General features: G+C 38.4%; 2 protein-coding genes and 1 long non-coding RNA gene across 3 annotated transcripts in view; all 3 read right to left on the bottom strand.

Moving 5' to 3' along the window:
• Positions 1 to 132: 132 nt before the first annotated feature.
• levy (cytochrome c oxidase subunit 6A levy) lies at positions 133 to 2,139 on the bottom strand. The gene is made up of 3 exons (XM_074100257.1): positions 1,968 to 2,139; positions 1,718 to 1,866; positions 133 to 311 (listed from the first exon to the last, which is right to left on the bottom strand). Exons 1-3 carry the CDS (start codon positions 2,056 to 2,058, stop codon positions 231 to 233), a joined length of 321 nt encoding a protein of 106 aa, XP_073956358.1. The 5' UTR covers positions 2,059 to 2,139; the 3' UTR covers positions 133 to 230.
• A 949-nt stretch (positions 2,140 to 3,088) lies between these two features.
• S6KL (ribosomal protein S6 kinase like) overlaps positions 3,089 to 18,439 on the bottom strand; it is an 88,563-nt gene continuing 73,212 nt past the window's right edge. Inside the window, exons 8-10 of the mRNA XM_074100246.1 lie at positions 6,582 to 6,652; positions 5,818 to 6,001; positions 3,089 to 5,375 (exon numbers count right to left, since the gene is read on the bottom strand). Of these exons, the coding sequence (XP_073956347.1) occupies positions 5,274 to 5,375; positions 5,818 to 6,001; positions 6,582 to 6,652 (357 nt within the window). The 3' untranslated portion in view covers positions 3,089 to 5,273. The remainder of the gene's footprint in view (positions 5,376 to 5,817; positions 6,002 to 6,581; positions 6,653 to 18,439) is intronic.
• On the bottom strand, positions 13,220 to 16,435 carry LOC141437058 (uncharacterized). The gene is made up of 2 exons (XR_012452362.1): positions 15,083 to 16,435; positions 13,220 to 14,955 (listed from the first exon to the last, which is right to left on the bottom strand). It is a non-coding gene; the product is annotated as an uncharacterized lncRNA (long non-coding RNA).

Below are 18,439 nucleotides of genomic sequence, written 5' to 3'. Positions count from 1 at the left end.
TCATATTGTAAATTTAGAAAGTATTGCCTGGAAAAAAAATTAAACGTGGTTTAAACCAATATTATGCTAAGCTTCAGTCACTACAGTTTAGTAAGTGAACCATTGTTTTGATAGGAAAAATCAAAATACATGTTACATTTAGTATTATTTTTTATTTACTTACTTATCACAATACAATTTTGTATTCTAATACATGCTTTTGCACAATCCTAGAATGTATGTTTGAATGTTTAGTGTTCATAGCCGCTGGGGAGAGCATTGACATGGGGGTTGTGGAAGAGGGACTTCTGACCATCACCCCACGGGAAGCGCTGAAATAAAAAACAAAAATATTTATGTGGTGACTTAGACATATTATATAGGTAGAATCAGTGGCGGATTTGCAGTGTTGACTGCCCTAGGCCCCAGGCCATGTATTAAGTGTCAGCCGCCCGTTTCTCAGCATTGATCATCATAATGAATTTTTATGTCTCAATTGGCCACCCCTATCAGGGAACAATCTGTGCTGGCCGCCCTAGGCCTAAGCCTACTGGGCCTTAGGGCAAATCCGCCACTGGGCAGAATAGAATTATAAGGACCATTATGCAAGCAATGGTCACATATTATTTTTCATCAGTTAGGTTTAATATTATCTAATATTATCAAAAGAGCAATTCTTGTAAATTCATTAGTTATTTCAAGGATCTCGGATACAGCTCAAACGACTTTTGAGGGTGAATGATTTATCTAGCTTGGTCCTATCTCTGAGAAAACGCATGCTTTAACTGTGAATCTATCTGGCACAGAACAGAATAGAGACACTATAAGTGCTGCTTTGAATAGACCCAAGGTCACTTCATACCAAGATGCCATTGCTATAACAAGACTTTAATAATAATAATAATATTATTAAAACTCTTGCTACATTTACTTGGTGGATAACCCGTAAATGTAGTTAATACCAGCCTAGAGCTGAGAAAAAGCAATCCTTCGAAAATAATAATAAATTTATTTCGACCAACTCGGATCATACACATAGAAATTAAATAGAAATTAAGAACATAAAAATTAAGAACAATACATCTATACTATACTAAGTGGGCAACACATGCAGCTGGTTCCAGTGGCACATAAATGGACCGTCATTCCGCTCCGAAACTGTCTTCAGGAGGGTTTTGTGTTTGAGCTTCAAACATAATACATATACTGAGCGGCAAAAAATCTGGCCCTCAAATGTATGCAGTAACAGGAAATTTCGTATGTAGTGGGCCAAATTTTATGCTGCTGAGGACATTTTCCTGTTGAGATTCATGAGCTTATGAGGAAGATTTAAACAAGCAACAATATGAATTTAGGCATGAATGGTTAAACAATGTCTTCATATCATTGTAGCAGAGTGGAATCAAACTGATATAATGATTTATCATTACTTTATTGCCTCATGATTCCTGCCATAGTAGATTCTCAAACTATTAACAAGTTACTGCAAGGCAGATGTTTCTTCCTGCTAAGATTATAATCATTAAGCCGGTCTATGTTAAGTCTAAATATTTAATGATAAAGTCCATTGAAGTCCATTTAATACAATTAATTCAAGGTATTGGATTGGTAAGGCTTAAAATTATCAATAAATAAATATTTAGTGTTATGAGAGTCTGTCAAAGAAATCAATAAACTTCAGTCTATGAACGTTTTCTTTTATATATTTTAACCAAGGTTTAAGAATTGGATAATTTACCTTTGTACGAACGCGCAGGTACTCGTAGGGAACGAAGGGCGCACGCTCATGATGCTCCTCTTGATGCGCCAAGTATGCGTTCAGCATACCCAGAGCCACAGCTGGGAAGCCAACGAAGAAAGACATCTTCTTCCATAGCTTGTGGCCACCTAATATAGAAAAGAAGCAATCACCAGAGATAAGACCGTAGATATAGGTTATACCAAGTATGTGATTACATAATTCCAAAAACAATATTTATATCGCTTACCTCCATGACCACCAGCAGTGGCGGAGTGCGAAGACGCACGCGCCTGGTTCTTAAGGTACGAAAGAGCAGCTCTTTGCAAAATTGCAGCCATTTTCACTGTAATTCCGTTCCAATCCAATAAAAAATCGAACGAAATACTCAACTGTCAGTTTGACAGCGATAGTGATAGTTACGACGCTGCGTTATGTTTTTGCTATGGTTCTTGCCAAAATCGGAAATAGGTACCTGGCTGTTAATAAAACTTACTTCAATTATTATTTTATTAATTTCGTTTAATCACAATACATGTGTGAAATTGTTTATTAAATGCTAATACGTTAATTAAGCTTGAGTGCTCAGCTAGACTCTGCAGGGCTACTATTAAACTCTAAACTCGAAGTTCATGTCGTGCGGTCCCTCTGACACTTATACTATTTAATACGAGAGCGAGAGGGACGGTAAAATACGAACTTCGAGTTTCGTAGTAGCCCTGCTGGGCAGCGAAAACTGTCCACGAGAAACCGCGGCAAATTAAAAAAAATGATGCTGACAACACTATGCTGTACACTGATTAAACGATGTTGATACTTAAAAATTATTTTAACTTTCCAGATATTAAATTGTACTCGGGACTCTTCAGGCTGCATCAAAATGCAGTAATGTGTGAAGGTTGATGATGCCCTTTAGGAATCCCTTGGTAAGTTTTATGACCATTGTCAGTGCCCATTTACGTCCAGTCCAGATGCATACATTTTTGGACCATTTTGACCAGATTGGCATTGAATATATCCTCTAACATTTTAATTCTAACATAATCTTATAACATTTTGCATTTGAGGATGCTAGGAGGTTGAATTACTTAAGCAAAAAATGATTTATTTACTTCTTATAGCAGAAGTATCAAAATTATCTAAGCTGGACTAAAATGACAATATAATGTCAATTTTGACAGTCTCAAAAATGATACCAAATTAAAGTTTCGTAAAAAATGCGTAGACAGCTTTCGCTGGCCAGTCTACACAGTCATAGGTATTCGTAAACAAAGAATTGAGATTGAATTTTTTGTAAATAACAATAATAACAAACAAAGATTCTGCCAAATTCAGAAATTGATTCGAGTAGGTATAATAATAATAAAGACGATCGATGCCCATAGTTAAATTTATTGCAATAGTATTCTACAAAAATATTCTGAGAATAAATCCTAGAAGCACTTCCAACACTTCTATCTGTTAGATAGTTTCTAAGTCATAATAGTATATATCTGCCATTATTGCTAAAATGGGAATGTGCTACGGAATGATATAACTTCTTGTTTGGAGTAAGCATCAAGAAAGCTCTTATTTATTTTGCATTGTATTGCTCTCCTCATCAACGACTATTAACACAAACTACGTAGTTGAAAATAACGTTACTGTGCTCACTCCCTCAAGGCGCGACAAATGAGACATTATAATATTAAGAAGGTAAACGCATGGTAAACGCTGAAAGTTATAACTCTATTGTAAGTTAGAAGACAGTGCCATTTCCAGCGTTATTTAGGATCAAATGTTTCCTAGCTATTTCTGTTCATAGCTATACTTATCTAATTTAAGAAAACTCTATTCAGGCTGTTAAAATTTACAATCCACGTCATAGGTATTTTTTTTTATTTGTACCACTGCCACGACTACCACTAAAGAAGGTTAAGAAATCAGCTTACAAGACCATGATCATTCTTGCAAGCAGCGATCTGTACGCTGCTGTTCGACGCGGCGACTTGCCGCTGCTTTTTTTTGAGTCGCGGGTAATGAGGGCTATCGCGTATGAATTCGCCACTAGAGGCGCTAGTGTAGCGTGAGGTCTCCGAAATGTCAAATCTCATAGTTTTTGGGTGAGCTACGCGGGTTTATTTATAATTAGAATAATTTTGTGAATATTTTGCAATATCTAAAATTAATTATGGCAAATATGCGTTCCGGGGCAGTGAATGTCTGTGTTTTGAGACAGTTTTGTCTTTCAGAAACCTTTGTCCTCCCTTTTTTCCGAACAAAGCGGGGACTATGCAACACTGTGGCATGCTCGATATTTTTATGGTACGGTTTTAAGGTGTATTAAATATGATTTTAATCTAAACTTTGTTTTCACGCCCGTAATAACAGACTTTGAAAGCCATACTTAAAAACCTCACGCTACAGTGCGCCATCTAGTGAGACAAAAAACGATAGCCCTCATTCAATATAGGGTCACGTGACCAGATTGATTGTGGAAACGAGCGTCGATTGACTATCATGTGGCCGCACCTTAAAAATGAGAATCTAGTTAGAGAAATTAGTTAAAGGTAACCCAAAAATATATGACTATTGTCAAGAGGGCGCTATTGTTCTTATTTAAACAATGATCCGTTGTTGACTACTAATCGTTTTAGGGTATTTTTGTTATTGTTCAAAGAAACCGCCATAGTGACACTGACAATCATTAAAATTATTGCCAGTGTAAGAAATTAGTTCCAATGGAATTCCGCAACATGGCGAATAGTCATATATTGGTCAGGCTTTAGGTCCGTTTGACGTTTCAGTCTTGCTTGCGATTGGCTCATTTAGTTAACTAATCACGAGCGCGACGTAAATGTCAAACGGACCTCACGATACTAACGCCATCTAGCGATATTTCGCCTGCCGAAAAACCTTCATTTCTAACAGGGGCGCGCTTGTTTGTGTGAGTACGAACTGACAAGTCCTTGCGCACACTGAAGATAGAACGAACTGGGAATTAGAGGGGCTACTACGAAAATCGAAAATAGAAGTTCGTATCGTACCGTCCCACTCTCGTAATATTAGAGTCAGCGGGACTGCAATATAACTATAGGGCCTGCGAAGGCGGCTGCGTCATATCGCACCGCCGCCTAGTTAGTTGCCTTGTCTAGACAGAGTATCTGAGATGTAACACTAGTTATTACTACGCTATGGCACATAGCACCTTTAGGAATTATTTAATACCTACTATTTATTAGCTACATCACATGTGAGATTCGGAATGATAACACATTAATGAGGTGATCAAGCACTAATACTTACCATTTAAATGTTATATTATAATTTGTTGTTCGTCTTAAGCTCTTACCCTCATAACAAACTATGAGTTTATGAATAATACACAATACATTATACAGATAGCTAGTGTCAATACCTCTAAGTAGCTGCTCAACTTAGCGGTGTATTTAAGTTGCCATGGCATTGGCAGGTAGAGGTAGAGGCAACTATGTGGGTTCAGCGTACTGTTACCGGTCTCACTTTGTCATACGTAGAATTCTTTTTACTTATTATTTGGTCTGAGTTTGGTACATGATTAAAAGTTTTCGAAATGTTGACCGTCACCGTGGTCTAGCTTTTTCGGAGAAGCGGGAGGTCCATCGGGAAAGTAACGATCCAAAATTGACTTCGGTGATACCTGCGAAACAGATAATACCGTCAGTTTGTTTAGAACACGGAGCTGAACCGAGCGAAGGTTTGGTGCATTTCAAGTTAGTTCGGCCATTCATCAAAAGATGGCGCCACACAGGGTCATTCAAGTTATAAGTTATAAGGGGTAAGTAAGCAGAATTTGAGTAGGTAGCTTTTGACCCTTCTCTTCCACTTGTCAGGAAAAGTAAGTAAAATTCTAACACAAGCCGTAAACAATTTTTTTTTAATGTGTGTGACATTCGTGAAACGTGTTTTATATCTAGATTACAAAATCACATGTCACCTCCTGTGCGCGGAATCTCAATCGCATTTACCATTGTCAAACCAAGAAGCATGATGCAGAAAGAGATGATTAATGCAACTGTGAGCGCCTGCGCGTTAAACAATATAATTGTAGGTGTAGGATACCTACTAGAACCAAAGTTTACCTTCATGGTCTTAACGTGGTCAAAATTATATCCCATGTAGAAAGCGCTTTGCTGTAACTGCCGCAGGTTTCTCATTCGAACCCTCGGGTCGCGGTCCAGTAACCGCACGAGCAATCCACGAGCCGCCGTGGACAAGGTCGCACCAGCAGGCAGTGTTCCTGCTACTCGTACTGGCTGAATGTGGCTGAAAAACGAATAACAACTGTCATGCCCGCTATGAAGGGGATAATCTGGTTAAGTGCTTCAGAGACGATGATACGGCTTATGGCGTAAGAAAACTGAGCCCGGGAAAATGTACGGGACACACGAGACAAGTTTTTCAAGCCAAGATAGCAAGCTTGTGTTAAATCTACCTAAGCTATCAACTCTCTAGTTCTACATCGAACACAGACAGAGTTGCTAGCTTGCTATCCTAGCTTGAAAAATTAGCCTAGTAGGTAGCAAGATTTTTTTCTGGCTTAGCTTTCATAAGCCAAATATTACGTCAATATCATTGTAAGTACGGAAAAAATAGGTAATCGACTTAAGTAGGTATTTATAAGTACAAGTGCACATGTCGTCAAGCCGATTGTTCGTCCTACTATACAAAGCCCTTTTATTGGTTGTTCGGTATACCTTTGGCTATGAGAATTTTTCTTCGTGGTATATTTAGCGTATTGTTCACCCTGATAATTAAGTTTTTACTTAATACTTTGTATTCAATTCAAACATAACTGGGATTTCTTTAACTGTAATGGATTATAAGATTGGACTACGGTTCTTACGTGACATCATTTTCGTCGTCTGTATCTTCCGCATTACTTGTTGCCTTAACTCCAACTGCAGGAGCTGGGAACTGAAACGAATAAGCGATTTAGTTTAGGTACCTACCTACTTACATCAAAACAGAATAAAACTAACAAAGATGCGATTCCATTGAATTGCACCGTACCAGTCACGTTCAGAATCTGGACAAATCATAAATCCAGGGAGTGGTTAAAGTACGACCTGTAATTTTCGACCCAGAGTTAATGAGAATAGGCTTAGAATAGGTAATGTAGTTATTTTCTGTTACGCGACAGACAATTTCGTATCACAAAGGAATCTTTTCTACTCAGTCGTTTTGTATGGCTAATAACCGGTTAACTACCTAACATGGTCCAAGAGTTATTATTATAGGTATAATTATATATGTCATAGTTTCGTTTGTTATAAAATATGAAATTGAAACGATTTTCTGACATGTCATCTAAATAAAATAAATAAATATCATGGGATACTTGTCCCAAACTAAGCAACGCTCCATCTTATACTCGTATTTTATACTCAAAACATTTATTTACACTGATTCACTTAATGAATGAAGTTATTGTAAGTAACGACACTGCAAAAGTACTTATGTACCTTATAACAATTAATGTAATAGTTTAGATTAAGTAATTTATTTTAATAAAAAAGTACTGTTTCAGAAATAAAACATTTTATGAGAAATTAAGGTTATAGAAGATGATACCTACATTATTAGGTATTAGGTTACGTATAGAATTAGAGCAAACGTAAGAAAACCCATTATAGAAATGCGCAAATCTGCAGTATTCAGAAAAGTTCCAACTTCACCCTCCTATATGTCCTTAGACAGTTTGTGAAAGTACAGTACCTCCCTAATTAATATTAAGATTGGCGAAGTTTCTTCGTTAAATGTCTTAATTATTTATCAGCAATAACATCTGGTGAACGAACTCATTTATCTTCATCTTAAGGTAATATAACAAATAAACCATGATGATATTTTTCTCATCGAAGTGGCCTTAACAACTTGTCTATTATATTTTGTTGTAAATTGTGTTTGATATTGCTATAAATATTTATTCACCGTCGAACTGCACTATTAAGTTTTATATCCCGTAGCGATAGTGTAGCATCCAATATCAGCGTGCAAAAAAACAGGTTACCGAAGCGGCGCCTGCGCACCAAGGGTTCCTAAAAATAGTAGAATAAAATGGGATAAGAAATAGTAGAAAAGAGATTTGATTATACCTACTTACATCATTTAATTAAAATTTGAAAAGCATTTCAAGACACAGCTAAACTCAAATAAGTAGGTATAGGTACTTAGGTCGATTTTTGATTATGAAGTTTAAGCTAAATGATCTAATCGGTAGCAAAATAATTTCAACCTAAAAAAATCCGGGAGGGTTTCCAGCGGAACCCAAAACCATGGTTACTGTTGTCCAAGCTAAAAATAGAGAGCATGCCTTAATTACACTGTTGGAATTTACTGCACGTTTAACGATTGCCTCGTAATGGTCACAAAGATTAGCATGATAGCTTTTACTTATTTAACAAATCAAATATATAATTACCTATATACAGTTTGTTTTTACAGGACAAGATCGTTACAGATAACGGCGACATGATCCTTTTAACATTTTTTATGCCGTTGGTTAATTTTAAGGCTCGTTTGATTCATAAGTGCTTGTTATGTTTATGCCATTTCATAAGTGTTTGTTGTAGCTTAAATTGAATAATTACATTATGACTTTGACTAGAGGTATTGATTCCGTAATAGCCAATAGTACTCGTAGTCATAAGCACATAAAAAGGTATGAATGTGTTCTATAATTAAGTGTTTTATTTTTTCTTTTCATAAACGTTACCTAAGTTAAATAATAGCTAGTGAAAAGTCATTGTATTGTAGTAATAAAAAGAATTGTAGCATATTAAATATAATGACCCGGATAACTCACGTCTTAAATCGAGTTTAGCTCGACATGTTTCGGGCTAATCCGTAGCCCTTCGTCTTCGGAGCAACGCGACTCAGCGGCTGCTGCAACACGCGCACTGCGCGCCGCCGCTCTGCTCGCGCGACTACCCGACGAAACTGACACCGGCACACAACTACCCGCGTTTTCATCATCATTACAACTGTCAAATGTAGGGTAGCACACAACACTAACCACATCGCTCTGTAAAGGTACGTTCACACACACCGATGACGCAGCACGAGTATTTAACACCGTTTTCCAACTCGGAGGTACCGTCCAACCACTATCCCGGTTGAAATTCGGCCGACGACTAATCTCGATGGCTTCACGCACTTTCCGCGGAATGAAAAATTTCTCTCTCGCAAGTATAGATACCTTATCAAATCTGATATAGTGCGTCGAATCCGAGTTCATTGAGTGCTCGGCCACAGCAGACCCCTTGTCGTCCTGTTTCCTCATACTGCGTATGTGCTCCGATACCCTTGTGGAAACGTTTCGTCCAGTCTCTCCAATATAGCTCTTGCCACAGGCACAGGGAATCATATATACCCCGGGGCCACTCAGGGGCTCCTTATCCTTCGGCGAACGTACCAACTGTCTGAGCTGCATATGAGGACGGAAAATCGACTTGATGCTATATCTTCGGCGTAACAAGTGTCCGATTTTATCCGTCACCCCTTTTATAAACGGTAAATATACCGGAACCCTCTCAGCTCCCACCGGTCTTTGACGAGTCGACACGTTCACCACACGGTTGCACTGCCTCCAGTTGTACCCATTGCTTTCCAAAACCCGTCTCACGTGACTCAGTTCACGATCCACAAATTTTGGATCACAAATATTCAAGGCTCGTTTGTGGATCGTGAACTGAGTCACGTGAGACGGGTTTTGGAAAGCAATGGGTACAACTGGAGGCAGTGCAACCGTGTGGTGAACGTGTCGACTCGTCAAAGACCGGTGGGAGCTGAGAGGGTTCCGGTATATTTACCGTTTATAAAAGGGGTGACGGATAAAATCGGACACTTGTTACGCCGAAGATATAGCATCAAGTCGATTTTCCGTCCTCATATGCAGCTCAGACAGTTGGTACGTTCGCCGAAGGATAAGGAGCCCCTGAGTGGCCCCGGGGTATATATGATTCCCTGTGCCTGTGGCAAGAGCTATATTGGAGAGACTGGACGAAACGTTTCCACAAGGGTATCGGAGCACATACGCAGTATGAGGAAACAGGACGACAAGGGGTCTGCTGTGGCCGAGCACTCAATGAACTCGGATTCGACGCACTATATCAGATTTGATAAGGTATCTATACTTGCGAGAGAGAAATTTTTCATTCCGCGGAAAGTGCGTGAAGCCATCGAGATTAGTCGTCGGCCGAATTTCAACCGGGATAGTGGTTGGACGGTACCTCCGAGTTGGAAAACGGTGTTAAATACTCGTGCTGCGTCATCGGTGTGTGTGAACGTACCTTTACAGAGCGATGTGGTTAGTGTTGTGTGCTACCCTACATTTGACAGTTGTAATGATGATGAAAACGCGGGTAGTTGTGTGCCGGTGTCAGTTTCGTCGGGTAGTCGCGCGAGCAGAGCGGCGGCGCGCAGTGCGCGTGTTGCAGCAGCCGCTGAGTCGCGTTGCTCCGAAGACGAAGGGCTACGGATTAGCCCGAAACATGTCGAGCTAAACTCGATTTAAGACGTGAGTTATCCGGGTCATTATATTTAATATGAGTGAGTCTCACGGTAGTTTCATGTTCAGAATTGTAGTACTTAATATAGAATACAGTGATAAAAAAAATAATAGTACCTAGGTACCTAAAATCAGATTACGAAACCTCCTACACGTATTTTTTTGGAAAGAGCACAGAATAGCTAATCAAAAGTACCTAACTGTTGCATTTAACTTTTCATAAAAAAAAAACTAACTACCAGTGTCATTCGCAACAACTTTTAAAAATAGCCTCTTATTTTACTACCTACCCACTATACTAGTCTTCATCCTACACATTGGACAATCAAAACATTATTTTCATCTCTGACTCTGACCTACTGTTTCGGCTGGTCATTAATTTTAAGTATATAGTGACCCGATTATCGGCAGCCTCATAAATACTAACAATGAACCGTTACAATTACTTCTTATCTTTATCAGCGCAAGACAGATTAAACTGTGACAAAATGGTCTTGTTGTTAAATAAATACCTAAATAAAAAGTCTGAGGCGTTGAAAGTCCTACTTATTTAACTGGTATTCTACAGAGCACAGAGCATAAAGTACGAACCAGCCGTTTACTTTTATGTCTTCTTTGAAAATTTACCTATCTAAATAAATCTGAATTAAACAAATGTGTGTTCGTGCGTCAATAGAAAGCTGCACAAACTTGGTTATTTCTGTTTTTGTTGCGTTTGGGATGTTCACAACAAGATTTGAATTAAAAAAGAACATTTAAAAAAATTGGTACCTAAACGTACGAATGCTCGTCATTATTCCAATTGTTACCGTTAATTTTACGTCATTTGCAATTGAGGTGACAGCCAGCAAGGTACCATCAGCCAAATATGTGGTCTACCACCCTAAAGTTGATAATCGTTTGCATGTCATAAAACAATAATGCAAATAGACGTGTCTGTCAACTTGAAAGTTCGACTTTACTGACATATTCATTTGACTTGTTTAAAAATTGATAAACCACTTATTTGGCCGATGGTACCTAGGATAAATTTAGTATGAACTATCTATAAGTTTCTTATTCTGTGGCAGGTGCGGTAAGGTGTTACACTCGTACATTCTGATCTGGTCACGATTTGACCGCAATTATGAATAGAAATGGCCACTGGTCTCTTAGCCCAAGTGTGACCAAAAATCTAAGAGCTCTAAGGGAACCTACCAAAGGACTCGGCTGAGGGAATAGTCTGAATATTAACTTGAAGATGGTTTAATTAAAGTTTAATAAAGCGTTCGTTTCCGTACGTAAAGCTCTGCGCTCTGGTTTCCTATGATAGCGATGCCGACATAATATCAGCCGTAAAACAGCGGTGGATGATATGTCACTATAATGTCACGTAAATTTGGCGCCATTAGCAAGGGAGCGGTGTCACTCTTTACATTATATAGCTATATATAAATATTATAAAAACATACAGTGGAACATAGAACCTCCTCCTTTGTTTGAAGTCCGCTAAAAATAATTTGTTCGTTTATTTTGTTTACATTAAATTATGGGCTAGTGTTAGTTATAATAGCATACCTATTTTTATGTCACGGGACACGCCCTGGGTATTTCGATTGTTCACAATTCTCCTTGAGTTACTGAGCATCTATTTAAGTAGGTACCTACTTGAACGTGAATAGTGTTTGTATATAACTAAATAAAACTAAGGAAGTAAATAAAAAATAAATATAACCTAACCTAACTTAGTCACTTCAAAGTTCAATATCTCAAAAACGGCTAAACCGATTTTGATGAAACATGCCTAAGAATCATCGCTAAAAAACCTGATTTCAAATAAAAACTCGCATTCAAATCGGTCCACCCGTTTAAGAGCTACCTGTGCCACAGACAGACACATAGCGGTCAAACTTATAACAGCCGTCTTTTTGCGTCGGGGTTAAAAATAAAAATTAGGGCCAAGTGTGCACAATGTTGAGAGATTTATCATATTAATTCTATCCTAAAATCATATAAAAAAAATACAAAATAAATTAAAAAACTTGTATAATCTTACTTAATGTATTGTATAATGTAGAGTGAATAAATAAACTAAACTAAACTATTATTTTTATAGCCTTTTCAGTAATAGATGAAAAAATAAAATATAAGTACCTGCTTGCTTACGTAAATTGTTGATAGGGCTACTTATTATGCTTTTTATTTCATTAAAGAACGTAGGTATAGTATAGGTCCTACAGTAATTTAAGTCTTTTTTTTGTACTTTCTTCGTGGTGTGACAACCTTTCATGTGTTTTTTGTTCCAAATGTTTTTCCTTTTTTAACCGACTTCAAAAAAGGAATTTTAAAAATTATTTTTTAGTTCTAAAGGACATACTTCCGAGGTGGTCCCTTTGCCACGAAGTCAGGATCTGATGATGGGATTTTAGAGAAATCGAGGGCAACCCTCGAATTTTTAAAGCACACCTATAGCGATTTTGGCATTTTTAACAACAAGTCAAGTATTTACATTCAGAAAGTATTATTTGGTGAACTAGACCCTGATAAAGAAGACCGTAGGTACGTACTCTGTTATAAAATGACATAACTATGCTGTGTTTGAGCTTAATGGAATCGGTTGTGAGATGCACTTTGGCTACAAATACAAATCACTAAAAAGTATGAAATAAAAGTAAAAATAAAATGGAACCGACTTCAAAAAACTTGAAAATAATTTTCTACTAGTTTAAAGTCCGTGCCTCAGCATGAGCCAGAGGAGTGATTGAAGCCCAATATATAATATGTAGGTGAGGTAGAGGACTATAGTTCCACTCCTGCTGGCTCGTGCCGAGGCACCGACTTCACTAGTAGAAAATTATTTTCAAGGTTTTTGAAGTCGGTTCCATTTTTTTTATTCGAAATTTTAGTAGGTACTGTGGGGACTGTAACTAGGTAAGAGCTTAGGTACTGGGGATCAACGCGCGTGACTTTAAACTTAGTTCAAAATAAACAACTTCTTCAATCATTTGGATTTATTTCAGAGCTTAAAAATACATTTACATAGCATAGCACCAGCCGCTTAGGCTATCGGGAGCAATCTGCGCTCCGGCATGTATACCGCTGTCAAACTGTTTTTAAAGTTATATTCTAGAAACATAATATAAAAAAACCTATCAGTTTATATAAAACTAGATTAATCTAACCTGCCAGGTGGTCAGTTTTACCACCTGCCAGCGGTATACAGCCTAGTTCCTACATATCCCTCCTTCCTCACAGAGGTGGGGACCTAATCTACGACCCTACCTAACGGGGACATTACAGACAGAAAAGGGTCTTTGCTAAAGACTAGTCACATCCTTTTCATAAAACTCTAGTCTATGTTATTACAATCATAAATAGGTTTATATATTTCAAAATTTTCAAATCAAGGATGGGACTTCGCCGCCCAAAAAACCCCGAAACAAAAAAGGTACGGCACCTTTTCAGTAAAAAGCCTAGCTACTAAAGACGCGTGACATTGCCTGTGCAACCCGACACGTCATTCTTGCTTCTGAAACACCCGTGTCACATTTACTCTTTGGCCATAATGCCACTAGACAACGGTGCCTCATGGCAAGAATATCATACTGCCAACATCTGCACACTCGCATATGTTGCTAGCATAATCTGTGCATGCTGCCAACATCCGCTCTACTAGCAAATGTTGCTAGCATAACGTCTATGCTGTCAGCATCCGCTTTAACAGCAGTTGCTGCCAACAAGACCCACTTTCTATTCCTAGACAGAGCATTAAGACAGCGGTAACTGCCATAACATTCCATCTATTACCGGAATAGATGAGATGCATGCAAACCCAGGCCCCTCCATGAGGTGCACCTGAGCTTTCATCCAGCTCATGGTTACCAAGATCAATGTGCTCACCTAAAATACCGAGCTGAGCACATCGATTTACCTGTACCACTATCTACTTTTTTTTTGTTTCCAAAGACCAAAAATTCAATTCATTTATTGTAAAACCACAGGATCAAGTAAATTCCAATTAAATATTTTCATATATTTCTTCAGCAGTGGGGGGGCTTCATGCTTCATGGCTTGGCCCTGGTGTTCAAGTTCTTGTTTCTCAGCACCCCGAGCAGAGTTGCCGTTCAACAACGACAGCAATAGCCGCTGGGTTTCCATCTTATTCTTATTTCACAGCCATGGCCTCAGTGTTCCATCTTATTCTTATTTCTCAGCCATAGCTCCAAGTTTTCCATCTTTTTCTTATTTCACAGCCATGGATCCAAGTGTGGACCCCTGGGCAAGCTCCATCAGCGATCCCAGTTGGCTGCATGAACTTCTGTTGCTTGAAAACTATTGAAAGGCACAGAAAATCAATCATTAAATACACCATCAATTAACACCACATATTTCTGGGCATATTGAACACATGAAGGCATGAAGTACTCCCACATGCTGAGATAAACTAAAACTACTCATTCTTTATATATAGAAATTCACATCATATATGATTACAGTTCACATTGGGAGATGTATGAACAGGCAATCTCATATTCGTGAAGTTGAATATGTAAACAATTAAATTAATTTCAAAATGTAAATAAAAGTTATAGTTATTGTTATTTGGTGCTCCAGCGATGTCGTCAGACATCAGTTTTGATAAGAGCAGCTGGGAGCTGCCATCAGTTTTCATCAGCCACTGCATGGCTGCTGCAGATTGCCATCTCATTTCTGCATTTAATTAATTGATCTCCCAATATGAAAACACACAAAAAACATATATTAGTCACATAGTAATATTACAACACACATTAGTCATATAAATTCATTATATCATTAATTTCCTACCTACTCAAAAAAACTTTCAATTCAATTACCTAATATTATAAAATTCAATCGAAAAACTAAATTTACAATGTTTACATTTGAATGACATTGTCAATCATTGGTCGTGTCAATTTTTTTCTAACAGTTGACACAGAACTTCTCGGGTGAACTTTCAAAAAGTTTTCAGTCAAACCATAAAGTTCATTCGGCTTGAGACAGCCATCACTTTCCGTCCCTTTCACTCCTAAATGAACGTTTTTAAATTTTATGTTTCGTTCATTTAGCGATCCTTGCTGCGAGAAAAACCTTTTATTAACATAACTTAGATAATGACGTGACTTTTGATTACCTTTTCTATGGAATCTATCAGGTCCGTTCGCGTTCTCACGTCGTCGCATTTCTACTCTTCCATAACAACCAGAAGGCGCCTCTCGCTCCTTCATCAGACCTGCCGAACCAATCTGCAAATTTTCCGACTTTCGTACCCTTTCAGGCTTCGAGCTCAACTCGCCTTTTTCGCCATCCTTTTGCTCCATCTTTCTATCGATCCTCGATACTTTCCCAATCGACTTCGACTTCTCCAACTTTCCTTCACTCGAACCTGAAGCAAAAGAATTTAAAGCACGGAACCCTAACAATTTTTTTACTGATCGCACTTTACTTTCCACGGTCAAGGAGTTAATTTGCTCGCACTCAACCTCTTTCATGGCAACTTGATTTGCACAAACCTTTTCAGTCATTAATGAAAAGTCGTTCGTGTCATTAAATTTTCGAATAAAATTGACACGGAATTTTTTATTCAGAGTCAAAGTATGACTACTAAAATCAATCATTGCATTATTTGCAGTCAAAAAATCTTGCCCTAGAATGCAAAAATTTGTGCCATCATTAATTACTAACAGTCTAATTCTACAATAATAATTATCTATCAAAATATATGTATTTACAATTCCTATAGGCTGAATCATGGAGCCTCCTGCTACGCGCAAAGGATCACTGAGCTTGTGCTCATATTTTAAATTAATTTCCTCTGCCAAGGAAACGGATATTAGTGACACATTGGCACCACTATCTACGAGGGCCTTGCAAATCCTGCCATTGAGCTCTATGGGCACAAACGTGTTCAGACTATTGTTCTCAACAGTACAAACATCGGGAAAATCATTTGAAAAAATCGTATTGATTTGGAAACCATCAGTATTTCCTTGATATCCTTGACGCTGCTGCGGCACCGGCTGTAGCTGCCGCGGCCTCAAATTATACCTTCCGTAAGGCATGCGTGATGTTCCCTGCTGCATTTCTTGCGGAACTACCATTGTTGGCGGCGTTTGGGGCGTGTTATACTCCGAACGCGGCGTGAATCGAAGATGTGGAGCATCTCCTTGCTCCCACGAGTGTTGATAATCTTTGTAATATTAATCGGCAGTTCTACTTTATGTGTTTTCATGTATAATTCTGTACTAAATACATCACACAATTGAAGAATCGTTTTTCTTAGCTCCTCCTTTGACGCGAACAATCTAGACGCTAAATGTGCTTGCCATTGCGAATTGATAGACTTAATAAAATGCTTGATAAATCTGCCATCTTCCGTGATCCCTGCTTTCAACGCTAATTTCTCTAGGTCATAATAAAATGATAGTAGCGGTTCTTTCGGCTCCTGCTTTCTATAATAAAAAGACTGTGCATAGTCTTCTTGCGACGGGAATTGTTCTACTAATCCCTTCTTTATTAAATCATACGACTCCAACGTCGTGAAATTGGCCTTGTACCAGGACAACGCAGGCCCTTCTAAGTAGAGTGCGATCGCTACTCGCTTCTGATCTGCGGACCAATTCTTTATGATCGCAATAGTTTCAAACTGGTGGATAAAATCGTCCACATCCGAATATCCTGCGAATTTTTCTGCCATCTTCTTTTCTTCTTCGTAATAAAATTTATCTGCCCGCAAATTCTATTAAAACACTGGGATAGAGAAAAAATAAAATAACTCACAGTTGCTTCCTCAAAAATCGATACATTTACCAAATTGCTTCACTTTTCATGCGCTTTTTTGTCATCAAAGCTCGTCTTTTCTTAACAATTGTCCATAGACCGCTGGAATCGCTGCGGTACTCCGTCGTCCTCTGAAGCGATAGCTAAAACATAAAAAGTACACCGACCGCGCCTAACTCCACCACTTGTGGGGACTGTAACTAGGTAAGAGCTTAGGTACTGGGGATCAACGCGCGTGACTTTAAACTTAGTTCAAAATAAACAACTTCTTCAATCATTTGGATTTATTTCAGAGCTTAAAAATACATTTACATAGCATAGCACCAGCCGCTTAGGCTATCGGGAGCAATCTGCGCTCCGGCATGTATACCGCTGTCAAACTGTTTTTAAAGTTATATTCTAGAAACATAATATAAAAAAACCTATCAGTTTATATAAAACTAGATTAATCTAACCTGCCAGGTGGTCAGTTTTACCACCTGCCAGCGGTATACAGCCTAGTTCCTACAGTACCCAAGGTTAAGGAATATACTCGAATCACAGATCATCATCATGCAGTCGGTGTCAGTCCACTGTTGGATATGCCTCTTCCATGGTATGCTACTACTATGCAGGCTTGTCTGGTGTCTTGTACCATTACAAAGCTCAGTTTGGAGCCGGGTTAATTAATGTAAATTGACCCACGATATTTATTTCGGCACAAGAGTTAAACGCAAGGGAGAATCCACTGGGGTGGGTCTAGAACAACAGTAGTTATTTTTCTACACTCATTGATTTCATTAAAATTAATATATTACTGCAACAATAGAGAAGAATTGATTTTGTTGTTTGATTAATGTTATTTTACAATAAAGAGGTTTAAATGTTTTATTTGTGAAATAATAGTTAAACCAGTCTCCCCTCCCCCGTCTGACAGGCTATAAAGCTGGATCCAATCCACCCTTAACAGAACCTCACCACCTCACCTCTAGGTTAGCTGGAAGAGATCCCTTTTTAGGGATAAGCTCGCCTTTGTTCTCCTCTCTGTGTATTTGTATTTTTATCTTTATGTGCAATAAAGAGTTTACATACATACATACAACAGAATGACAGAATTATCTCCCGCACCTGTGTCCCGTAGGGTGCGGTTTCCATACTCGCAGTACACGCACGATGTTAGACCTCTTAACGCAGTAAACATGCCGAGAGCCAAATATACAGAATTACTGTCAATCTTGTATATAAGCTGGCGATGGCTTAACCACAGCTTTACTCACAGAGTACATTGAATATATAGGCTTTACTGTATCGGTTGTTGACAGGCTGACTGACAAATCCGATGAATGAGGCCTGTGCAGGGTCCCGTTGGTGAGGACACCGTTATGTTTTGAGACTTCCGTCCGTGGCTAGTTTGACTACAATCCAACGTGAAA

This window comes from Choristoneura fumiferana, chromosome 17, assembly GCF_025370935.1.
Source record: "Choristoneura fumiferana chromosome 17, NRCan_CFum_1, whole genome shotgun sequence".
In the NCBI taxonomy this organism is placed as follows: domain Eukaryota; kingdom Metazoa; phylum Arthropoda; class Insecta; order Lepidoptera; family Tortricidae; genus Choristoneura; species Choristoneura fumiferana.
Note: the sequence above shows the minus strand (reverse complement) of the source record. Positions and strands in the feature narration are given on the sequence as shown.